Raw genomic sequence first — 26,938 nt, forward strand, 5'->3', positions numbered from 1 at the left:
ACGTCTTTAATACATAGAAGTTAAATGCCCACATTATTATACTCCATAAATTTGGTGGTTCATCTCTTCTTTCATAATGGCTTTCGTGCAGATTGATGCACATCTTATAGATGGAATATCAGAACTGCATCTTGTAGTTAGAAGTTAGATGTCTACATAAATATAGTCCATATATGCATGATGCTAGTATGATATAATGTCTGAAAGATATGTCTGTCTGTATGAAAGCTGTTCTGAAAAATGGTTATGTTTGGAAAAGTTAAAATTTTGTGGAAAAAGTTCACAAAGTTTTCAAACTTTTTAAAATATCTTGTTGCATGTTTTTTTTCAAAAAATCTTGGAAAAGCACAGACACGGGGCACGCTACAGTGCCCGAGCGCTACAATCCTCGCCCCCGCTTGCAAAAGGGCACGAGCGCTACATTGTAGAGAAGTGGGCCAGTTCAGTCGGGGTTTGCCCTGTGCAAAAAGGGGGCATTTTTACGCAGTGAACCCTCCACGGGGCCTACACCAGGATATGTAAAAATCAGAAAACACCACCTCTGTCTCCACTGCGCTTGGTCAACAACGAGCTCCTTCGCTGGAAATCTAGAAAACTCAGAAAATCAATCATGTTTTCAGAACCATTCTGGGAAATTATCAGATGATTTAGGAAACTGGTTTTTGGTTGTTTAAATTCTCATCTTCAAACTTTTGGGGTCAAGTTTCAACATTAAAGAAAACTATAAAATTTCCACAAATCCATTAATGTTTACGTAAACGATCGGGGCACATTCTGCATAATTTATCTGGGCACCTTGAATTACTTTTTTGTAGAATTTATTCCAAGCACAAGTGAAGTATTCCTTCCAGTTCAGAGGATATGTATCAGATGGTATCAGAGACAAGGGCTTGTACAAAGGTTTAGGCTCTCCTAAGAGATAATACCCTACGTCCTGCTTGTGTTTATATGGATCTTGGATTTAGTACAAACACTACGGGAAACAGGAGATTTGCCGTCAGTACTGTTCTTTGCCGTCAGCATTTCGTCGGGCCAGACGGCAAAGACTAATTTTGCCGACAGTGGCTGATGGCAAAGAACAACTGACGGCAAATCCATACTTTGTCGTCTTTAGAAAAACCACAGACGGCAAAGAATATTTGCCGTCTGTGATTTTTTTACAGACAGCAAAGAAAGCTCTTTGCCGTCTGCGATTTTTTTTACAGACGGCAAAAAATCTTTGCCGTCTGTGATTTTTTTACAGACGGCACAGAGATCTCTTTGCCGTCTGTAAAAAAAATCACAGACGGCAAAGAGAAAGCACAGCACACGGATCGATCCCACGGATCGATGACATGGCGTGATCTGCGCCGCCCGCACCCGCCCATGTCTCTCACCACGCGCGCCCCACCCACCCACCCATCCCATCACTCTCTCTCTATCTTATCCCCAAGGCCCACCACGATCTCTCCCACGTCGATCCCATCTCTGCCTCGATCCCCTTCTTCTCTGCCGCACACCCCACGCCCGGTCCAGGCCACCTCCTCGTCCACTGCTCGTCAACTGCCGCGGTCGATCCCGCCCCGCTATCGCCTGAGCCGAGGATGGCGCGGGATCCTCCTCCTCCTCCCCTGCTTGTCAGCCCCTGCCGCTCGACCCCGCCTCGCCGTCGCCTGAGCCGGAGGCCGCCGCTGGGTTCTCCTCCTCCTCCTCCCCACCCGTGACCCGGCGCCTCCTCCTCCTTCCCTGCTCGTCGACCGCCACTAGTCGACCCCGCCTCACCGGCGCGGGATCCTCCTCCCCGCCCGCGACCCCGCGGCTCCTCCCCTGCTGGTCAACCGCCACCGCCCTTTGACACGGCGGCGCCGTTGCTTTGTCAACACCTCGCCGGAGCTCCTCTGCAGCACAACCTCGCGCCTGGTCGACCCCGCCTCGCCGCTGCCTAAGCCGGAGGCAACAGAGGGATCCTCCTCCTAACCGTCCGTGACCCCACACCTCCTCCCGATCCAGGGCTCCATGGCGCCATGGTCAACTCCGCCCGAAGACCACTGTTCGCCTCCTCGAGCTCGAGGCCCGCTCTCGGATCTATGCTAGCAAGGGCCAGTTCATCCATTTTGTAATAGTTTTTTTTTGTGATGTTTCGTTCGTCCGCTCGTCCTGTAAATGGAGAACATTATATCGTGTAAATACTGGGATGATGGATATATAGTACTATGTAAGTAGAGTACTTCTGTCATGTAAAAATCCATTCTTTTGTCATCGCTGTGAAAGATTTTCCCTACGCCTTCGGCCATCTACAGCCCATGCACCTGTACTGTTGTTTCATTTTTTTAAATAAAAATATTAGCTTTGCCGTCTGGGTATATGAGGATGACGGCAAAGACATAGCCTAGCTGACGGCAAAGTACTTGACGCCGTCCGTCAGCGCGACTGCTCCGTCTGTTGGCATATTTTTGCCGTCTGGCTAGTCCGCTGACGGCAAACCCTATTGACTTCTTTGTCGTCATCCCGACAAATAGCAGACGGCAAAGTATTCTTTGCCGACTTATCTTTGCCGTCTGACTTTGCCGTCTGCTTCCTGACGGCAAAGTCTTTGCCGTCTGGAATTAGGTCTTTGCCGTCTGTGATCCACAGACGGCAAATTACCTGTTTCCTGTAGTGAAAGTACAAGTTGATCTACTGCAAGATCGTTGTTTGTTGTCGAGCCCTACCCCTCGGCTTATATAGGTACCGAGGGCCTTAGGGTGAGAACCAAGGCGGTTACCCATAAGGTAAACAAGTTGTAAATGACCTCTAAATACCTGGAGTATAAGTAAAAATCTTTGGGAGTCTTCTTTACGCCATGGGCCGCCTCATCATGGCCTGTTGGTGAACTGACACAGTGTTCCTTGGCCCAGCCCACCCGGCCGGGATACGACCTGGAGAGTGAAACCCAATCTGGGACACCATCACTTAGCATGAATTTTTCATGGTGAAATGAATGCTATTATTTATAAACAATACTAGTATTATGCTAAGGACTACATAAAATGGAAAATTTTGCTCAACTTAATGTTTTGGGGGGAAAACAGGTTAAGTACGACTCATTTTCCATATATCATGAATAAATATATTTATCATATTCACATGCATGTTGCGTACTGTTTTTCTTTAAGATTCTAATATTCATCCCAAAGGACACATGACACATAAGGAGCAGTTTTATACCTGTTTATTTTTTCAAATACATGTATTTTTTTCAAATATATGTTTTGACGTCTACCTTTTTCATACATATGAACCATTATACATACATTTATCTGTTTCATTTTTTATTTAAACTGTTTTTTTTTCTTTTTTTATTCTTTGTTTCTTCTCGGGTTTTTTGGGGATTTTTTCAACATAAGTCTATAGTTTCACTATACACTGGTTTCCTTTTTTAATACACATTTCACATTTTTCAAATACAGGACTATCATATTTGTGAAGATTAGTTTCGATGCATGTTTTCTTTTTCATACACATTATAAATTTTGGTATACATATAAAACATTTTTATATAGGTTCCATATTTTCCACATACATTATTAATATTATTACCAGGCTTATGTTTTGATGTCTAATTTTTTTACATCTTTCGTAGATATCAGGAACTACACATTTAACTTATATATATATATATATATATATATATATATATATATATATATATATATATATATATATATATATATATATATATATATATTGACATCTACTTCTTTTACATACATGTTGTTCATTTTTTTATCCTTCAGAAAAACTTTCCTATATACATTTAATATTTTTGAAATGCATGATTCACATTGTTTTCAAAATTTATTTAAATTGATTTTTGTAATATAAATATTTATCACATTTCGAAATTTAAAAAAAAAGTAAAAACTAAAGCAAAACATAAATAAAATTTGCAAATAAGAAAACGAGAAAAAGCATGCTTAAGGTGTCCGGTAATTTGAAAATACTATTCATACCATCTAAAAATGAACAAGCACCTCGTGGAGGAAATTCAAAATAATACCAAGTTGATCCAACATTTGCTCCAAGAATTACAAACCCTGAAGGGAACACTGACTAGTGTAATGGGAGACAAGGCCACTACTTCATCATCACCATCATCACCAAAGAAAGAAACTTGAGTACACGGGTATGGGCACTCCCATTGGGTTGTGCCAAGCATGTGGGAGGTGCCCCGGTATCGTCTCACCATAACTTTTATTATCTTTACTTACTTTAGTTCGCTCTTTAGTTATTCCATGATTTAGTCTAATAAAAGTTCAGTATGATCTATTTTTCAGTGCTAGTTTTGTGATCTATCTATCTATCTAATCGAGTAGAGAGTTATATAATAAATAGTAGTTTCAGTTTTTATTCTTTACTCTAATGTTTCATTGAGCATTAAAAAGTATTTTTAAAATTCAAAAACTTGTCCCGTAATTTAAAAACACTATTCATACCACGTAAAAATTGTTTTGTACAAATGAAACATATATTCATATAAATGTTCATGGTTTACTTAAGAATGTTCAACCTGTATATGAATAAACTTCAACGTGTGTTTAAATAAAGTCTACATGTATTTAAAAACCACGGTGCAGAAAAAATAAAAGTAAAACAAATGTGTGGGACCTTTTCAAAATTCTGCGGAAAGTTCTAAAACCTCTCTTTAGAAGCTTCCCGAAACTGCAATAGTGAGCCGGCCCACTAAGATGAACGCTTGAAGTGACGCTCCCTTCTGCCTCGCAGTAAGCACTGGCAGTAGCCGATTAGATCCTTGTTGTGACTTTCTACCGTTCGTGCTCATCTGTTAGTGAGGCCGCGCTGAAATGGCCCCTGGCTAAAGAACTAGCTTGTCCCCATGTTGGTGCCATTGGAAACCAATGATGAGTTCTCTCTTAGTCTTCCCAAGTAGCCAATGCAATAGGGAGATGAGTCCTTTGAATTAGTATGTGAAGTCAACAAGCATTATCTTTCTTGATGAGGTGTATGTCTAGCATTTCTGCAATCACATTGGCATGATTAAAATTTGACAGTTTAGGCAGACTGTCATATACTAGAATATGATATGGTACTTGTTGTTTGAGTTGCGAGATGTAAATAACTGGACGAACCAAGCTCCACCATACCAACTTCAATTTGTATGCACCAAGACCAATTCATTCCATGATTTAAAAAGGGCCAAAGTACTCCATATACAGGTTTGGATATATAGGGTGCAACATGTACGTTAGAGAACTATTGGCCAGTTGGTTGCACTTGACAACACCTATTTTCTGGGGTTGGCATGAGAGAATAAAACAATGAGTAGATAGGAGACTCCAAAAAATATGCGCCCAGATTGCTCAAAACGTGGAAACCCTCCGCATGAATTCAGCATGCGGTAATGGATCGATCCCTAATTGTGAACAGAAAATTCTTTGCTCGGTTGGATGCGGCAGGCGACAAATAGGAGAGGCGATGCTTGCAGGAGAGTCGATTAGGTCCGGCGCAGTATGGGGGTGGGGGGTTTCGTGCATTGGCTACTATTTGGTTCTATGCTCCTGCAGATTTTTTTGTTTTTGCTGTGGGTTGCTACTTTTTCGGTTTTCTATTTTGGTTCTTTTTATCGATTTTTTTTCTTTTGGATGTGATTTTTCATATTTTTTATAGTTTTCTTTGCTATACTTTTTATATACAGGAAATATGTTCAAATACACATTTTCATTTTCTTTAATATGCGGTGAACATTTTTGTATATAAAGTGAACTGTTCTTATATACATTCTTTCAATGTACAATGAACTTCTTTTCTTATGCGGTAAAAATTCAATATATGATGGACTTTTCTAAAATAGACAATAATTTTGTTCAAAATATATTTTATACGTTTTATCTCCACAAACAAAGTCCAACAATTTTTTTCTGAGACACCCCAAAGTCCAAGGACTGAACAAAGAGGACAACCAGGTCGTCGAAGAAAATTGTTGACCGCGAACTGGGCCAGTGGCCCATTGACTTAACTATATTACGGCTGAATTTTTTAATCAGCAACTTTTTTAAAATTCGTGAATTTGAGAAATTCTCACGAACATGAAAAAGTTAACAAATTTGGACAAAAAATCATGATTTTTATAAGAAATTGGGAATTTGAAAAAAATCAACCATTTTAAAAAAGTTGTTGAATTTTATAAATGTTTCATAAAAATTCACCAATATGAAAAAAATCATCAATTTCGATTTTTTTTAAACAAATATGAAAATAATTAATTGATTTATAAAAATCCATCAATTTTGACTAAATTTCATGAATTCCAAATCGAAATTCGTCGACTTTTAAAAATTTCATGAATTTCAAAAAACAAATAATCAATTTGAGAAAATTCCAGCAATTCGAAAAAAAGTTCACAAATTTTAGGAAAAGTCAAAAAAATTGAAATGATGACGTCGATTTGAAAAATTCCACCGGTTTTGTGAAAAAGGTTCACCATTATGAAAAAAACTTTTGAATTGAACAAAGTTTCACGCATTAAAGAAACACAGAAAACTCCGTTCAATAGAAATTAGGATTAATCAAACAGAAAGAAAGAAGAAAAGAAGAAAAAGGGATTAATAAATCACAACATTTGTGGTGTATAGGGTGGTTACCGCAACTTATACAAAATAATGTGGTCGCAGGTTCAAATGTCTCATTGTGATTTTTTGCACTTTAACCAAAAAAAAAAAAACAGACCGGCCCAACACGGAGGGAGGGTGTGCGCCGGTTTGTAGATAAAACAGTAACGGACGCTGAAGACACTGAATAGGAAACGCTGCCATAGGGCCATCACGTTTCCTTTTCAGTTAGAGATCAGAGTAGACCTAGGCTTGATTCTACCGCAGCTCTCCCCGGTCTCTTCGAACCGGCTTTGCAATCTTCCCTCGTGTACTGGTTTATCATTTTCACATCACCAGACCGCCTTTTCCTTTTTTCTCTCGTTTCCTTAGCGTGTCCGAATTGACCAAATCTTAATATGTATGTATTCATTTTTAACATTTTCTATCGATAGTGGATGAAAACTTATTATTTTTATTATTCATCCATTCCATGAGAATGACCACATGTCAGAAAAAAGAACGAGATGCAAAATCATACACCTTGAAACATTCTATCTTTTTTTGCGAATTTTTTTGGACCTTTGTTTTAGGATTGCTAAATCTTGAAACACTCTGTACTACTCCCTCCGTCCAATGCGGACTACATACGAAGCAAATGTGTGAATCTACATTTCAAAATTTGTCTATATACATTCGTATGCAGTCCTTATTAAAATATCTAAAAAGACTTATATTTAGAAACAGAGGGACTATATATGTAGCATGAGGATTCGGGAGAAGAAAAAGAAAAACCAGGGATCGATGAGTAGCTGATGTACGTAGTTTCTGGTGGCACCAAAATAATAGGCTGAGGAGAAGAGAAGGATATTGTGGTCCAGTCGTCCTTGATTTTCGTTAAACAGGTAGCCGGCATGTCCATTCATTAGGCAGGCACATAGGTTTTGAATGCTGGTCAAGTTGGATCGAGAACATCGATCACTTAAATTTTATGAAGGGGGAGAGACTTTCCGCGTACTTTTTTTTAACACTAGCAGACAAGGCCGAGACATTTGTCCCATTTGCAACATCAGCAAGCACGAACGAATTGTATAATGTGATGTATGTTGTGAGTACTATATAGGATTCTTTTGACTGAACTGAACTGAAATGAGGGAAATAAGTGTTTGCCACCGATCTGCATAGAGATCTTCCAGAAGCTTACTTTCAATTGGGTAGTATTGCAGGAAAGGGAAGGCAGACCACACCATGTAACATACACCTACTAGATTACGTCAGAGATGCATATAAAGTGGAAGATTCTGACAAATCCATTAGATAGAGATGGTTGGGGTATGGAAGGTCTGCCCCCACAGGACCGACCCGGCCGTCAGCACTAGGCCATTGGCCGGTTTGGGTATGAACACCGACCATGCTGTATTGGCTTGCATGGATGCAACCTCTTTGCATCCAAAAAGAAGAAGAAAATGGGCACCAGGACAGAAAGAACATTACAAATTGGACCCGGTCTTTATTTCTAGTCATCGGTCCAAGTCTTGCAAACAAAGGAGAGGACATAAATTGAGCAACAGACGGCGAAACGTACGCAGGCCAGCTACTCTACGTGCGATTTGAATGTAGATACCTGAGGAACCCGGTCTAGGTCATACGCAAAATGACAATAGCACAAGTGACCATCGTATACAGTTTGTCGTCTTGAATTGTCCATCGATCCATCTCGATTGAAAATTAAATCACGCGTGATGCAAATGGAGGTCGTGCTTCCGAGCTAGCTTCGTCGGCAGTATGCACATTTACCCCCCCCCCCCCCTCCCCGCGCGCAACCTCAGTCCCGGTGTTTTCAAGAAGATCAGCGAGGGGGGGGGGGGGGGGGGGGGGGGGGGACCAAGTAAAGGAGGGATCCGTCCCTGAATTTTAGCACAGCAAAAGTGATATGGCACAAAATATATTGTACATTGTGAAGTGCCACATATATTTTATTCCGCACACGGGCAGTAGGTCTAGTAATGCATGCAAAAGTATAATCAACTGAAAGAAAATGCAGCCATGTCGGCGCGATTTGTCTTAGTTAAAATCGTCGTCACGCAGATCTTCTATAAGCTTTGAGTCTGGCATATGTCCCATACGTCATGCAGACCTTCCAGGGACGCAGCTGTTCAGATCCGAGCTCACATGAGCTTGAGCTTGGATGAACAGTAAAATAAATAAAAAAGTCAAAAAGTTATGAATTTTTGTGCATGAAACTTTGGCAAATGTTTCCAGAGCTTGAAAAATTCCAACACCATATGACACCGAGGAAAAATGTGTCAAAAAAAGATGCATTTTGGAGCAACGGTTTTGTTTTTTTGCCATATTTTACATGAATGTCATCTGGTGATTAAATTTTACAAGATACGGAAACATTTGCCAAAGTTTCAACAAAAAAAATTCTAGAACATCACTTTCGGATCTTCCAGAAGCTATCAGATGCATTATTTGCCAGTTTTGCAGGAATGGAAAGGGAAACACACAATGCAATGCATTGTTAATGACGTAGCGAGCAAATGCAAGACGACGAAAATGTAGAGGATGGAAAGAAACAAGAAACAGTTTAGACCCGTCTTTCTTTTTGGTTCAGGTCATCCAACCAATCCAAGACTAACTTAGCTACTCGATCTTGGAATTATCTATCTAAAGGATGGCGAGGACATAAAGCAGCAAACAGAATATATAATACGCACTCCTGCGTGCATCTTGGCCTGGAAAACGGCTTCAAGACAAATTAATCAACAGTACTAACAAAGGCAAAGATCTTCCGAGATCCGATGAAGACAGCAACAAATTGTTCCGGGGTTCTTCTTTGACCGTCACCACGCGGCCGATTGATGTCATTGGCGTCGTTACTGTCGCGTCTCGCCATCATGTAACGTCCGGTGCATTAAAAATGATCTCGACTGCAGCCTGTGAGGCTGGTCATAGTGGTAGTAACTTAGCAAGTAATATAGCGTATTTCAAGACAAGTTTGTTTATGTGGCATATAGTTAATGAAGAAAGAAGTGTTTGGAGTAACATAATATGTTACTGTAACATAACACAATCCAAAGCAAAATGAGTCTATAATGTAATAAATAGATCCAGGCCATGCATTGGCTCATAGATATATAGATCTTTCAAGTGTTTAACTCAGCAGGCCGTAGCTATCTTATCTTGATGTCCACTGATGGGTGCTCGCACTTTGGAAGTTTGGAGGCCAAGGAGAAGAAGATGGAGTATGTCTCCTCGGCTCGAGCCAATCCAGCTGTTCCCGAAATGCCGGATGCACATATCAATTGGCTTCCATCGTTTTCTTGCAAAGTGAGACCTGGAAGAGTGTTGCCGAGTTAATCCCCCGGTGTGATCTGAACACGTGCAATGCAAATCGGGTAATAGTAACCCAATAATCGAGTACTTCACCAAAATATCACGCATCGACATTTAAAATAAATCATACTTTTTTTTCTAGAAATGAAGGAGGACCCCGGCCTCTACATCTGGACGATGCATGCAACCACTTTATTAATTATTCATACAAGACTTTACAAAGGCATACACCAGTAAGACTAAAGCCACCGTCTAGGCAACATCTGTCGCGCTACTCCTATTCAGTCGATGAAGGGATGCTAATAGTTTGGATCTAATACCAAACAGACCTCGCAACCAAACCTAACATCTAAGACCTGAGGTCCCAATCAGGACGTGCGCCGGGTATGGGGCACCCACCAGTCCGGCGCACTTCTCAACCAGGACACCTGCCGGGTATGAGGCCGCCGCAGCGACCTACCACCAATCCATCTTCAGTGATGTACTGCTGCATCTAGCTTGCCCAGTCTAGCTGCCGCCGACGCCACCATTACGCCACACAACGCCACCATCCTGCGCTCGTCCATCATCACACGCTCACCGGCGAGACCCCGCTGCTCCATGCCGCTGAGACCCGCCGTCGTCGACGCGAGAGAAGGCACGCCACACCACCTCACGCCTCTTCCAGTCGGCGCCGCTTCACAAACGATGCCCCCAAGAGGGAACACGACACCACCGCGCCGCCATCGTCCGATCCGGCGATCTTAGGATTTCTCCCGGAGCAGCACGAGCAGGTTGACGATAGTTGCTTGACGATGCCTTCATCAAGGTAACAACGTAGACGCCGACATCGTCCACCATGACCGGAGTCGGCTCGGTTTTCACCGGCGACTACGTCTCCCCAACTCGCCGCCGGTGTTAATAGTGGGATCCAAGATCCGTCACTACGAGCCTGGCCAACCACCTTCGATTGAGAAGGCCGCCACCACCACCATGTCCGGGCCAAGAGACCCGGACGTCCTCGTGCCGCGAAGATAACCCAGAGGGGTCTCCTCTTACCGTTGTCGAGACGAGGTGCAGTCGCAGTGGATCTCGATCTAAACCCCTCGGGCCCAGATCAGATCTCATCACAGTCAAAATCTCATCCGCCAACGGCCGCGGGAGGTCTCCTGGCCACCGCCAACCCACTGCGCACTGCCATTGGAGGAGGAGGGAGATGTACGCCGCTGCCCCCACGCGTTACCGCCGGCCGAGGACTGCGCCGCCGCCGCCTCACCACAGGGTCTTTGCCCCGCGGCATCCTCAGCGACGGCGGCGGTAGTGGGAGGCGATGGAGGGGGAGGCCTGAGGGCGGTGTGGATGGAGACTCCCCGGGGGCGGCGCGGCGCCGCAGCCTCGGGGGAGAGGTGGGGGAGGGGCCTCAGTTTACTTTGGCTATGACTCCCCCTACATAAAATCATTTTTTTGTGGTGCTTGCTTTACTAAAACATCTGAATTATTAACATTTGTTTTCTAATTTACTGCCACACGTGGAGGGCCAAACAGCCCAAGCATCAGCATGTCCTATTTAATTTGAGCAACGATCCTCCTATGCCCAACTCACTATTTTAAAAGGATGGAAATGACATTAATTCTCTTTGTTATTTAGCTCAAACAAGAAACCTGTCACGTTTTGGTCTGGTTTTCTCACTACCCATATACTAAGAACTTGAATGTCTTGTCCATCTCCCTTCTTGACTCAATGTTGAATTCTTTGCTTGAATTTCAGGAATTCATGCATGTACAAAACAGTTAAGATTAAATCACTTGTATTGAGTGGAAGTATCCATCCACCCCAAAAGGACAGCTATCGTTCGAGTACCATGTGTCATCACTGCCTACGTGGTCTGTGTTGAATCTACTTTTCTTCAATTCAAAACTGAATGAGAAAGGACACTGCATGTTCCGTGTTGAAATTTTAGTTACTATGCATAGGCATAACTATCTAGCAACCAACACAAATTGAAAATGTCCAGTGTTGCGTGACAGATGATTGATCTAGCTAGCTCCACGTATATATAGCCATCAGTCGAGATCCACCTGCAACTGCCACTGGACCATTCATTGATTTATCACTCGGATCCCGACTCCTTGTTGCACTGCCCAGCTGTGCATGTCACGTCTGGGCTGGGCAAGCGTTTCACAGTAAGCTCGACTCGATCGACGCATTTCTCATCATTTTCGCAGTCTACTTCAATTGGTATGTACTCCCACCTTAAAGAAATATAAGAGCGTTTAGATCACTAGAGTTATATTTGTTTATAGAGGAAGTACATACTACTTCCGTAACAAAATATATGATGTTTTTGTGGTTTAATTTGATCTGCAAAACATCTTATATTTTGGTATGGAGGGAGTACATATGTATGGATTTGAGTCTAACATAGCTAGAACTACACTAGTCAAGACACTCTGCTCGGTGAACATTTACACTACTTTTTTGTCACCACAGTAGTGGAGTACTAACAATATTTTAAAAGGGGTGGAGACAGAAATTAAATAAGAAAAGAAGGAAGAGACAGGGATCAGAAAAGTACATAATGTGCGATCCACTGTTGAAATTTCAGTAATCATGACGTACTTCCTGAATACACAGTGTTGCTATGCTCAATTAATATTTATGGATGACGTCTATCTTACCATTTGAGATCACCAGAACAATCTGAGATCAATCTACCTCTTTTTATTCGGAGATTTATTCTAGGACCCAGCTATCGTTGACATACATCCAAAACCATGAATGTTGCGCCATTTTAGAAAGTCTACAATTCCAAATGTTGCCCAAAAAGGAATGTCCCAAAATTAGACCACCAGGGGTGATCACAAACTAACCCATGCGCCCTTTTTTTTCACATAACAGTTGCAAGGAGCTATATCTACCACCAATGATTATTGAGAAAATTCAAACCATGAGATTACAGAACTTGAATGTATATCAAAACAACATACTTGAGTTTTGATGAACATTTCAAGCACTACTCGAGGCACAACATGTGAACCAGATACAAGCGTGCCAATAACAAGTGCCAAAGAGCACCATGCGTGTCTCATATTTGAAAATGGCGATGAAAATAAATCTTGACAGAACTTAGGAAATACGGAGCTAGCCGTGGCACCTCCTTTGATGGGTTGATGAACGAGGTCATAAACTTAAAATACCATGGAGCTAACCTAACCCCAAACCTAAAATATTGTGATCTATACAAAATGATAGCAATAATTGGATAGACATCGACGTGCTTAGGGGGGTTGAGATTTGGTTGGTTGAGCTTTGGTTGTGCGCATCCTAGATGTGGAGGTGAGGGGGTTGAACTCTTTGGTGGTTTGTATTAGATAGATAATTGTACAAAGTATAAATGGGTTCCGATCGCAATGGAAAAAACAAACAAACAAACAAACAAAATAAGATTAAACCGAACTACTCCCGAATAAATATGTAGGTAGTTATAGATATTTATGTACAATGAATGAGTAGTAGTTTGAAAAAGGATGGAAAAGACGTGAACTTCCTCCCTTGTTCGTCGTGTAGCTTGGATTGGAACTAGACTGGGTGCCTTCCTTAGTAGTCTCTTCGTCCTTAATTCTGACTTTTCTAGTGAATTAAATTTTTGCTTTGTATCATTTATGTCATTATATAGTTGTGTCCCACTACTCAGTTTTGCCATTAGGAAATTCAACTGCTAAAAAAGAAGCCATCACACTTTTAGACTCATACTAAAAAATGTTACTAGACACCATTATTGTCAGCTCAAAACCTGTTTACCTGTTATAATGATCCAAATACTTATGGACCAACATGTTGGCTCTCTTTGTAGCTCACCATGATAAAGTGCAGGTCCCATTCAATCCCCAACAATGTTCTTATTTTCCTCCAAAATTATTTGCTCAGTTTCTCCTAACAAGTGCCCCCCACAGTTATCATTGCGAGATTGAGAAAGTTGACATGTGATTCTAGAGGTATTTTGGTCATATAACGTGCTCAACAGGTTATACTTGCAGTAACAAGTCTAATGGTATTTTTGAGGAAAAGTCTAATGGAACAATGACACCTCTTAGCTATCTAATGGCATTTTTGAGCAAGCATCTCACAAAACGATGACATTTTTTAGCAGTTGTAATTTCGATGGCAAAACTGAGTAGTGGGACACGTCCATTCACCACGTATCGTTGGCCACCTGAACGCAGAGCATGCACTGCATTGCACACACGATGGAATGCAAATGCAATATGCGGATTACATAAGAAATGCGAAGTGGGTTCCGATGAATCCAGTGGATAGTGAAGGATTATTGCAGGATCCCCACATAAACGACAAAGACTGCTTTACTAGTCTGCAATAAAGGGAGACAGGAAAAAGAGGAAGAGTAAACAATGGAAAGAAACAAGAATTCAGTGTGTCTTTCCGGCCGGTCATCGACCAAAGAATACTAGTCATCTGGCAAAGATCCATGACAGAAAGCAGCAAATGGCATGCGACCAATATAATACGTAGGATGCGTCTAGTGGGCGCATGTGCGCCAGAGAGGGTTCGTGAGCGGCCTACAGATTTAGAAAGTGTTTGTCCTCATGTGGTTCAATACTGTTAAAAAAATTGCTAATCAATCATCTCACGTGTTCTGGATGCCCGCATATCTCTTGCTGGATACCCACGTTTGTCTTTTGTGTATTTAATTTGAGTTTCAATTCTTTTAAAAGGCATAACTTTCAAATCGCGTGTCGGAATTCATATTCGTTTTCACCGTTGGAACACTCGCGGCGTGCTCTTCGAAACTAGATCCCACATGAGTATGTTTCAACGAATTTTCTTTTTGTGCAATTTTGTCTCCGTTTTGTGCAACTGACTAGCCGTCGATGTGCAACTATCTGACAGGGATGTGCAACTTTTCTCCTACACTGTAGACGTGCAGTTTTACTCTATGATACCTCCACCCCAAACTACCTCCTTCCAGCGAGATGTGCAATTTCGTCTGTTGCCCAGGCCAACTGCATAGTAATTGATATGCAACTTTCCCATCCGTGAATGTACTTGACTGTTTGCTACACCGGCCAACAGCCTAACAGTGGATGTGCAACTTCGAATACTGCCACGGCCAACTGTGTAACAGTGACGTGCAACTTTCTCTCGTACTCCGTGGATGTGTAGTTTCCCTGCTAGAACCCGGCCCAACCACCCCTGCTAGTGAGATTTGCAACTTTAGCACTCTATTTATATGCAACATTTCACTGCCCTCATGAATGTCAAATTTTCACCATTTAACTGTATCTGCCTGTGAGATGTGCAACTTTGTATGTTGCCCTGGCCAACTAACTAGCAGACTATGTACAACTCTATTTGTTGCCCCCGCCAACTGAAAATATATGTCCACAAATAGGGAGGGGGAGGAGTTGCACATTGACTAATAGACAGTTGGCTTGCACAATAGACTAAGTTGCACATATTGCTTGCAGGGAGAAGGGAGAAGGGTGTGCCAACAGTAAAAAAAATACACATCCACGAGTAGGGAGAAGGGTTGCACATCGACTACTAGGTAGTTGGTCGAGATAGTAGACTAGTTGCACATCAAAGTTGACATGATTGCTAGATTGTAATCTCAAAGAAAGTTGAATGATGCAGATCCAAAAGTTTGTTTTGGAAAAAGTTGCACGATGTCGTAGTAAAGTTGCACAATACAGTACTAAAGTTGCACCATATAGCACGAGAGTTGGCATCGAAAAATTTTCGTCAAAATATATCCATGCGGGATCTAGTTTCAAAGATCTCGTCACGAGAAATCCAACGGTGAAGACGGATCTGAATTCCGATGCGTGGTTTGAAAGATATGACTTTTTAAAAATTTAAAAATCCAAAATAAATGCACGTGGATCTGTTTTCCATTCACATGTGACAAATCTGACCGCATTTAATGCCACAATCATATGCACTAGCAAGCAGACAAAACATGTATGCATGCATGCAAGTGGGAGAGCGCGGCCGCTTGTTTCGCCTGGTGCGTGTGCACTCTTGAAGAATTTAGGTAATACGTATTCCTACGTTCGTCTTGTCGTATACAAATTAATCACTAGCAATCTGAAGATAAATTAAACAGCAGTGCTAATAAAGACGAGACCTTCGGAGATACGAAGCAGGCAGAAAGAGCTGCCCTGGATTCTTCCTTGCCCAGTGACCTGGACGGACGTGGCCGTTGTGTGCTCGATCCTCCTCTCCTCCTCCTCCTCGTCACCGTCGCGTCTCGTGGTCATGCCAGGTCCGGTGCAATAAAAACGATCTCGACCCATAGCTATGAATAGTGCTACTCCTCCAAACAGCAGGCACCGCTCGTTCGTTCCTTGGGGATCAATCACGATGTGAGAGTGACTGGCCTATATTGATCGATCGGTACACGCGTATTTTTTCGACAAAAGGTAATATATTAATATCAAGATGATATGAAGTACACCCGGCCTTTGCAACAACTCAATGCCACGAGCAACTCAAGGCATCAAGGGTGCACGCGTATATGTTGGTTGGATCGAATGTGTGGTCGTGCATTGTAACAGATCATTCAACTCAGCAGGCAGTAGCTATCTTATCTTGCTTGGAAGCGATGGGTGCATGCACTTCGGGAAGGAGAAGATCGATACAGTATGTCTCCCCTCCTCGCACCAATCTAGACACTTTATAAAGATCCCCAATATATACGCCAACATGAATACGATGGGGGGGGGGGGGGGGGGGGGGGGGTTATCAATGAAATGAATACGATGCGCATACGACACTTTATAAAGATCCCCAATGTTTGTATCATGCCAACATGAAGCATGCAAATGTAGAACAAATGAGATATATTTTTTATGCAGGAAGAACAATGGAGATATCAATAAACCATATCAGTAGGATCATATAGGTTTCGTCCTGCGTGTAGCATCATTCATCAATGAAATGAATAAGGTATTACCAAGGAATGCAAATCGGCTGAAAAGGCCCGACCTGCCGATAAAACTCCAAATTATTTTCAAAATAGTAAATAAATCATTCCTAACGTTAGATTATGAATCAGTATACCATTTCTTTTGAGAGAAATGGAACATTATACTTACTTTCCTGGGAAAAATAAATCCCAAATATCACTCGTCCGGGTTTGTTTAGGCTCTCTCACTAAAAGTGGGCCTATCACAGACACTAGGTAGGGGTACCAATGCCTAGGTTTAACCTGAGGAATACATATTCTCTACGTTTCAAAGTAATGTGATAGCCAAACAATACATATAGAGAAGTAAAACCAAACATGCAAACTATTGTTTAAAATATACTTCCTCTGTCCCAAAATATAAGAACGTTTTTCATACTACACTAGTATGAAAAACGTTCTTATATTTTGGGACAGAGGGAGTAGTTGTTTACGGCATGTGCTTTACCAAAACTTGTATTCTCTTTTGTACAAAGTTACATTCTTTAATGTATGATAACAATGGAATTACTAGATGTGTGAATTTTTAGGATCAACACTTCTTTGTGGGTATTTTTTAGGACCAACACATGATGTGTGATTTATCTCTATAATCATTATTATAAACTCAACAAGGCCAGAACATTTCTCTCCCTCCCCTTAGCGGCTAGGGCAAACTCTCCCATCCAAGCTTAATCGACGAGCCCGTGGATTCTTTCCTCTGTCTGACGCTCCAGTGTCCGGTGGCAAGGAGGGGGATCACGACGCCTCTCCTTCGGCATGTAGTTTAGGTTAGCAGTTTTATTCTCGCACGTGCGGCGCTCGGGCGAATAGCGATGCTTCTTCTTCGTCGTCTGCTTCGCATTTGTTTTTCAAGCTCCGATCCTCCTCGTGTCCGTCTGTTCAGACGGAGATGGAGGAACTCCAGCGTATATTCATGTCGCCTCTTTGGGACTGTGAGGTTAGGTTTTTCTCTTTGCGTGTGCGTGGTGGCGTGTGATTTGGTGTCAGTCACTTTAGATCTATTTAATTGTTCAACATCGAAGATTGCAACTCCAAGGCTTTGGTCTTTAGGGGCAGGTGCATGAAGACTTCCCGATTGTTATCAACAAGGTCAAGCCGGTCCTGGTAGGAGAGCATTGACCGCAGTGCGTTGGCGCCTCTTTCTGATGGCGATGGTGGTCATTTTGTGCTCTAAGGGCCTCGATATAGTTTTAAATATGTTTGAGATGCTTTATACTTCTGGTGAACTTTCATAATAGATCCAAATCTTTCTCGCAAAAATTCAATATTATTTTAAATAAATTAGTCCGATGTGAATTTTCAAATAAATGATATTTCTGTATAGTGTAGGAGTATAGATTGAAAATGATGGAAAAATACATTAGTTTCCCATCTTCTTCATGGTATGTACTTATGAAACCGGACCCATCTCTATGGATCTGCATTCACACTCGCTCCTCTGATCACAGTTTGAAGACCTTCTTAGGCCTCGTATTGACTCAGTGTTGAATTCTTAGTTGATTTATTATTGAATTTTTCTTTTGCTTTTTCAAGAATTCCTTTACAACGCAATCATGTGGTGTTCAACGAGAGCTTTGCTACACTTACGGATGCTTTACAGGACATTTATGGACAAGGCTAATATGGGTTGTTTTAATTGGTTATTGGATGAGGCGGGCCCCACCCTGAAATTCAGGGGGGGGGGGGGGGTGGTGGGCAGAAGGGTCGGTCCATAACTTCCTGTAAAAACAATCCGTAAGTCTAGCATTTTTGGTTCAATGAAAGGATCCATCCATCCGAGAGGATGGCAACCGATAGAGAGACATACCGTACCATTTCTCATCACCACGTACATGTTCCGTGTTGAATCTGTTTGTCTTAAATTCATCAAAACTGATAAAACGACACTGCATATATTATATGCTCCGTGCTGAATTTTTAGTTACCATGCAGAAACTTACCTGCCTAGAGGCGCAACCAACATGAAGCGAAAATGTTGAGTGCTCCTAAAGTAGTCGCCAATCGTGGTCGACTACAACTGTCACGTTGATACACGAGATCACTGCGCCATTTATAGCTCGGACAACGACCCCCCGATCAACGATAGAGAAGCTAGCCACGTGTCCACCTCCTACACCACCATTCTGCGCTGGGCTTGGCTCGGAAGTTTTTTCAGTCCTTTTCTTGATATACTTCAACCTGTGGGGACGTATACGTACACTGATCCGGACATGCGCGCGTTGAGGTACTGTCCGTACGTACACTCTGCTGAACCAACATGTATCTTCTGACTGACACTGTCCGTGGAGCTACTGTCTGCGTACGTATTCATGTGTAAAGCATACATGCCACTGTTCTATCTTCTGTGTTATGCGTTCTGAGTCCACAAATACAGTGTGGCTCTGCTTAATTAATTAATATCGAACATCCATCTTACCATTGGCGATGGCCGGAATATATAACCTGGGTCCATTCTACCTCCTTTTATTGGGAGATTTATTCTGGGGCTAACCTATTGTTGATATACATCAATGTCTAGCTACAGTACTACTTTTCGGTTGTGTAGTACTTGATCACTGAGTAGTATCACAATTACGGCGCAACACACTTTTCAGCCACGTACGTCTCACAACTTTGCATCGGCCAGCATGTGCAGTGTAGTGTACTAGTATAACCGCGTTAACTATGATATGTGTATTCTACCCGTCCACCCAATCCGGCTCTGAACGTAGGATGCAAGCAAAACAGTGGACAAATATACGTACACACAGCTACAAGGTACAAGTAGGATTATCTAGCTTGCAGTGGTACCTACGTTGCACCCTTGTCTGCCACTGTTGTGTTGGGTCCGTGCATCCTTCCTTCATTATGGATTGATTCCGTCCGGCCTCACCTATTTTAGTTGCGGCTTCAAAAGCAGCCCTACTTTTGAGCATGGGGTGTTTTTAGGGCACGAGAGCACGAAAGTCGGACTTCAACGGCTGGGGGAGGGGGGGGGGGGGCTTTTTTGGATTTATTTCAGACTTTTTTGGCAATATTTTTTTAGTGGTATGAGTTGCACGTCAACTACGAGGTGCCTTTGATGACTTCACTGTTCTCAAGATTTGCTGGTTTGGTCTCTCGAAAGTGCATTGGGGCATGGCAAGTGTATGTGCATCTATGTAAACGTGCATGTCTGTCCTGTTTTTTTATCTCTCTCGTGTTGAAATATATTGCCCAACTCCCTTCATCAGTTCGGACTTTTGGATGAGGTTGCTGGAGCATGAATTTAGTATGATATCCGAGCCAAGAGGTCCTGAGTTCAAGACCCTGTAAACGCAGTATTAAATAAAACGATTTTGTGGCCTACATCGATCCCACGTCTCAGTACTAAAATAGCCTAAACGTGATGGGGAGTGTTGTAATATATTGCACACCTAACCTTTGGATGAGTTGGCCGGAGCATGAATTCAATATCTCGTTCGAGTGGCACGGTGCTCAAAGGGCGCCTATAAACCATCTTTATTAATACATTAACAATGGAAGGCGGCTTAGATTTATTAATTAATCAATATAATAAATTGAAGCTTTTTCAAGTGAGTGGAGTACGGAATTTGCAACAGATGGTATATAGTATTACTGATTTATCCGTATAATCAATGAACGAGATACGAAGCACGCGCGACATGTCCATATCAATGGAAATGGGCGGCCATGGGCATGCTGCTATGATGTGCACAATCTTGGCAAGTGAAAATCCTTTCAACTAGATAAGAGTAGAAGGCATAGCATTCACCAAGTCACTGGAGATGCAATGAGTGGCGGCGCACTGCCCGAGGATGATTCGCTCGCCGGTGCCGGGCCCATAAGAAAGTTTCTAGAGTTGCTGCAAAGAATCAATCAATATAAGTATTATCCTCAATTCCTCGTTGTATAGCACCCAGACTAACTTGAGGTTGAGCTAGCAGCTAGGCCTAGGCTAACGTGTGTTGCAAGCACGTAAGCCGGTCAGTAACAATCAGTCTTGCACACCAATATAACGGCGGCAGTAAAGCTAACTTAAGGACATGCTACGTGATCAGCTGACAGCGAATGATGTGTAGACATGCAACCGAAATATGCTTATGGACTCGTGAGTGGGGGTGGTCGCCAATTAGCTAACTTAAGGACCATGTCTCTTCTTCTTCTCAGCCGACCAAACCAACCGCCGCCACCACCACCACCCGGCTAGCCGTGTAGCCACCCCCACGCGCAATCCATGGCTTTTCACTCACTTGTACTCCCTCCGTTCCCCCGCAAAAAAAAAAGTACTCCCTCCGTTTCAAAATAGATGACCCAACTTTGTACTTACAAAGTTGGGTCATCTATTTTGGAACGGAGGGAGTACAAGAGATTGATTAGTGTGTGTCTCTAATCTGTCACTCTCAGTGCAAAAAATCGACTGGTGGATGTGATCAGCCATGGATGTGCATGCTTTCTGGGTTATATAAATAGGGACCCAATCAAGCTTCCCTAGCAGTTACCAACCCCGTTCATAGTACTACTACTGCATTTGCAATCCAGCTCCTCATCTCTCTCTCTCTCTACTGCATCATAGAAACAACAGCGCTCCTCTGCTCCAACAACCAGCCAGGCAGGCAGGCAGGCAGGCAGCTCTTTTCAAGCCATCTTACTACTTCTCTTTTCGTCTTCTCCTCGAATCGGCTAATTTGGTGAGTCCCCACCTATGATATCGTTCTACTTGTCTATATGTGCTTTGTATGTTAATTATTTTGTCACTTCTACAAGCGGGTTGCATGGCTGATGGATGAGCCTGACTACTTAATTTTAGTGCAGTGTTGTACCACCAGCTAGCTAGTAGTACTTGCATTTTACCATGCAAAAGTGCCCTCATATTCCTGCACCAAATTCCTGCTGGTACTACTCTTATATAGTAGGTAGTGTTGAGTTTGAATTCAGGTTGAAATTAGTCTCTGCAACCATATTCCCTTGCTGGTAGCCTGGTACTCGTAGTACATGCCTGTCGTTCAGTCCTCTAGTCCACCACAAAATTGACCACAGACCCAACCGTCTCTCTAACCACAGTGTTGGTACGTGCCCGGTACCAGTAGGCCGGCGCAGAAAAATGATGGAAAATACACGGATAGAGGTGGTGGAGCGGCCAATCCTGAAGTGCACTCAAAGATACATGCTGGCCTTTGCATTCATGCCCCTAAAAGTTTCGCTCTCACAGCTATAGGCAGCATCCACTGCAGGTCCTTTTCATTCCTCTTTTCTCCTAGATTACAAGCTAGATTACAACTGTACTTTGTAGTTTGTACTCAAAAAATCAATCCAGGACATGATTGCACTAGTTAGACAGATTTGGTGTGGGCTACATAGGCTGCTGGAGCTAGATTACAATATAAATAGCAATTCATATTTGCGTGCGCATACATACGTGTGCTCGGCTTTGCTTGCTGTCAAGTGTCTGTGGTGACCACCTCTCTATAACACTAGCTATCTATAAAGATCTTCTCTTCTTCTCTCTAGCCTACACGCATACATATATACATGATCGATCGCCACTGTTCCTCCTCTCTGCACACAGCTACCTACAGCCAGTAGTAAAAAGTTGAAAAGGTTGTGCTTTGATTTCAGTTCACAGGAGAGCTAGATGCTAGCAATGAACCAACATCAGGAGGAGTCGTGTGTTCCCCCGGGATTCAGGTTCCACCCAACAGAGGAGGAGCTGGTGGGGTACTACCTGGCTCGGAAGGTGGCCGCCCACAAGATCAACTTGGACATCATCCAGGAGGTGGATCTCTACCGGATAGAGCCATGGGACCTCCAAGGTACAAACAAATTTTGGCAGTTGATCTTGGAATTTGTATACGCATGGCGTTCTATATATCAATTCAAGTTACTAATTAACAGTGGTGTTTTTGCAATTATCGATGGTGCAGAGAGGTGCGGCGGCGGCAGGGGTGGCGGCGGAGCACGGCCGGATCAGGAGGACCAGTCATCATCGGAGTGGTACTTCTTCAGCTTCAAGGACCGCAAGTACCCCAGCGGCACCCGCACCAACCGCGCCACGGCGGCAGGGTTCTGGAAGGCCACCGGCCGCGACAAGCCGGTAACCTCATCCAAGAGCCAGGGCGTCATCGGCATGAGGAAGACACTCGTCTTCTACAGGGGCCGCGCACCCAACGGTAGGAAGACCGACTGGATCATCCACGAGTACCGTCTCCAGACAAGCGAGCACGGGCCCACACATGTATGCAATTCTTCTCTTCCTCTTCTTCACCCCCCATCTCCACTGTTTCTTTTCCAAAATCTCCAACGCTTCTTTTCCTTGTTCCTCTTCTTCTTGAGAATTTAGCGATGAAAAAAGTAGCGTGACCTTTAAAATACGCTATTAGGGTGCTATAGCAGGCTATTAGCAAGACACTAACTTATTTAGCGAGACTTTTCTCAGAACACTATAACGTGCTATTAGCGACACTATAGTGCGCTATTTTTTTCACTCCGAATTTAGTTTTGATGATGATGATCATTGTGATGAAGCAGGAGGAAGGTTGGGTGGTGTGCCGGGCGTTCCAGAAGCCGACCCCGAACCAGAGGTCATCCTACATCTTCCCCACATACTCCGCCGCTCCACATCTCGGTGGCTACTACAACGCGCGGCCCTGGCTGTACGACCAAGGCGGCGACCTCGGCTTCCCCGGCCAGGGTGCCCAGTACTCCCCCTATGACCCGCTGGAGAGCAAGCAGAGCATCTTCAGCAACATCCCGCAGCTCATTGAGAAGCCGCCGATGACCACCGCCGCTGCTGGTTGCGGCGACGCCCGCTATGACTTTGTCCAGCAGGGACAGGCGGCAGCCGACATCGACTGGAATTTCCTGGACAGCTTGCTGTCTACGTCTCCGCAGCTAGTGCCACCTCACACCTTCAGCTTCCCTCATGAGGGGGACCGAGAGGCCCTTGGTCTTCCACGTCCACTAGAAGTAGATCAGCGCAAGTTGTAGCGAATGAACTATTGGTATACGTCAGCCTTGGTGCATGTGAGCTTCCTCTAGCGCGAGCTTCCATTGTATCATTGTACCATGTACATTTGCATCTGACCCCTTGATTTGTTGGTCATGTAAATATAAAGGAACCTAGGTGTAACATCCCCGGACAATTTTCATATTCATGAATATTTTTGAATAAAAGACTCAAAAGAAAACTGAAAATATTATATAATCAGAAGAAAAGAGAAGCTAAAAAAACCGAACCGAAAGCATAGAAATATAATCAAGGGAACAGATTGGTGGCCGAAAAAAAATAGCTGAAACTGATCAATACATGGTGTAAGAGCATGTGATCTAAATCAAGAACTAAGTGGATGCATAAAATTAAAGTCGGCGACTACTACCGCATATGCATACGAGCTGAACCAAACCACAGCATCGTGGTGACGGAGTCGAATCCGACAGATTTCGGTAGGGGGTCCCGAACTGGTAGCCTTGACACAATGGTAACAGGACACAGAGGAGACTCGATGTTTACTTATATGTGTTTTTCTTGACAACTCCTATACAATTATGTTGGCATATGTTGTGTTTGTGGAAAAATATAAAAGTGTAAATCGGGACACTGTCGCTTAGCATTGACCTTGTTCCCTCCTCCTGTTAGTTGTTGTATCAGTACTCCCTCCGTACTAAAATATAAGACATTTTTGCAGAGGTAGTACATGACATAATAGCCATTAACTCACGCGCCGCTCCACCAGCAGCTAGGAATATGAAAAGCAAAAAATGCACAGTTAGCGATTTATCGAGGTCGACCAGCCGTATTCATCTGACCCGTGAAGATCAATATCATGCATTTCGTGTTGAAATTTCGGCCACCATGGATGTGCTACTAAACCAATCACAAACAGAGTGGGCAAGACTGGAGAACATTCTCGCCCGGTCCTAACATTAGCTAGAGAACCACAGTGTTGTGTTTGGTGTATGTTTGTGAACCTCCACATAGTGTAGCTTGGATTGGAATGGTGGGTGTCTTCTTCAACTGTCTTTCGTCCTTAATTAACTAGATGATACCCCATGCCGTGCCGCGGAACTCTTAGCTAACATTAAGGTTTTTGTTGTAAAGATAGAATAAAATGCTAAATTGGCTAACAATTCCAATAACAACAAACTGATAACGATGAGTAATTTAGACACGTCTGTGATGCATCTTAACAAAACTGTGTAGTTTTCATTTATATGTCCTATATAGCTCCCATGAATGATGGTCCAGGATAATCAAAATAAATGGTGGTGCGGTTGATTACCAATGTTCTGATGTTAAAAAAAACCATGTTTTGGCTTCTTGTACTGCAAACAATTTCCTGCATATTAAAAATTGAAATGTTATAAATCAAAGTGAAAAGGGGTACCGATGACATATACTTTGTGAGTATTGTTGTGCTAAAGTATATGCAGGAAATTGGTACATTTGGAAGTGAAAGGAATTGTTAGAAGTTTGAAACGCCATGTAATCTCAACTATCTCTCCCGCTATCCCGTATCATTCTCTGTCTCTTTCTCTTGTAACGGGATGAATCCTAGCGATCGTCCTATCTTGTAATCCACGACAGGTCTTCTGTCCGCATCAATATATAGCAACGCGGCTCTCCCCTGGAGAGTAGGAACACTTCCATCAGTCGACCTAATAGGAATGTCATAGCACACATTAGGAAAAACAGAGAAGAGCGAGTGTCGAACATCACCTAGTATCCCATCTCCAGGAGTGATTCTAGTGTCTGCAGGTCTGGCCAAAAGGAAGAACATAAAGAAAAACTCATCTACTCCCACTTCCACGGCACGCCATGCTGTCCGCTTTGCCGAGCTGCATGCTAGAACAAAGGGAAGAGGGACCAAGGTGATGCACGATAAACAGCGGCAAGATCCTTGGCGCTGCTGTGGTGACGCAGGGTGTGTGTGGAACGTAGCCGGGGCCAGGCGAAGACAATGACGGTGGGAGTGCCCGGCCGGGTGAAGCCAATGCAGACATGGAGGTGGTGTTACGGGCATGCAAAGGTGGCGTCTAGGCACGGCATCGCGGCCGGGAGAAACCGGGGCGGGGCACCGAGAGGAGGCGCTACGAGTGCCGGCGACGCACGCCGGGCGTGAGGAGACGTCGTCCAGCCGTCCAGGAGCGATGTGGTGGCGACATGGAGCAATCTTGGCGTGATGATGAGGTGATGCAGACAAAAAATTAACGGATCTGGACCAGGGACACCTAGTTGTGCTGGTGCCGACGGGAATGAGGAAGATGATAAGGAGGAGAAAATCCATCAAGTTCTTAGCTTAAAAGACCAAGAGGGACCAGATTTGATGCAAGCGTATGAAAGAACATACAGGTAGAGGAATCGGTGGACCATGTGAAGACGACGAGGACAAACAATCAGGAAGACCATCCATATGAAAACAGTGCGTGGGCTTTAATACAAGAGGGGAGGTAGTAGAGGAATCGACAAAGAAAGTGAATATGGAGAGGGGAATTAGTTGGTGGTAGAGTAATCACCGTGAAGATGGGAGGCTGCTGGGTTCGTCCATGGTCAGTTCTTTGCACTTTAATATGAGAGGGGAATTAACGCTAGTAATGGAACGTGTGGCGTGACATATGCACTTTAATACTGTGTAGAAGAACGGCTGGGACGGGAGAGACACTGGTCAGGGAGAGAGATAGTTGTAAACTTTTAATTGGTTGGTATCTGATGACATGGCATGTTGAGTTGGACCATTTGCATGTTAAGAGAATGCCTTATAATGGGGAGCAACTTCTTAAGAATGGTAGATTCCCACTTTTTCGATGAATTGAAAATTTAGATGATACGTCCATTCAGTACGTACAAGACATTGATACATATGCACGGATGTACACTAGTACTGCAACGCTACCAAACCGATCAACAAGAGTAATCAGAAACTACGACAATGACATACCGAACTGGCAACAGTCGTAGGCCAGGTACGTTTATTGCACACAAGTTGTGTGATGTGAATTAGCTGCATGCATGCGTACATGCTGGTCTCACATTCAGGTACTAACGATATTTTAGTCCGTATTCTATACTCCGTAGATAGACAGTAGTCT

The 26,938-nt window shown here is 43.2% G+C and overlaps 1 protein-coding gene across 3 annotated transcripts; it reads left to right on the plus strand.

Annotated features, from left to right (window-relative positions):
• The first annotated feature begins 21,345 nt into the window (after nucleotides 1–21,345).
• LOC109769815 (NAC domain-containing protein 30) lies at nucleotides 21,346–23,981 on the plus strand. Of its 3 annotated transcripts, none has more exons than XM_020328522.4 (4): nucleotides 21,346–21,543; nucleotides 22,472–22,665; nucleotides 22,777–23,087; nucleotides 23,378–23,981. In XM_020328522.4, exons 2-4 carry the CDS (start codon nucleotides 22,488–22,490, stop codon nucleotides 23,837–23,839), a joined length of 951 nt encoding a protein of 316 aa, XP_020184111.1. In that variant the 5' UTR covers nucleotides 21,346–21,543; nucleotides 22,472–22,487; the 3' UTR covers nucleotides 23,840–23,981. The 3 variants fall into 3 exon arrangements, with proteins under 3 accessions (XP_020184111.1, XP_040256164.1, XP_073365503.1); XM_040400230.3 differs by having other exon boundaries at nucleotides 23,381–23,981; XM_073509402.1 differs by lacking the exon at nucleotides 21,346–21,543 and having other exon boundaries at nucleotides 22,228–22,665.
• The last annotated feature ends 2,957 nt before the right edge of the window (nucleotides 23,982–26,938 follow it).

Source organism: Aegilops tauschii, chromosome 2, assembly GCF_002575655.3.
Source record: "Aegilops tauschii subsp. strangulata cultivar AL8/78 chromosome 2, Aet v6.0, whole genome shotgun sequence".
In the NCBI taxonomy this organism is placed as follows: domain Eukaryota; kingdom Viridiplantae; phylum Streptophyta; class Magnoliopsida; order Poales; family Poaceae; genus Aegilops; species Aegilops tauschii.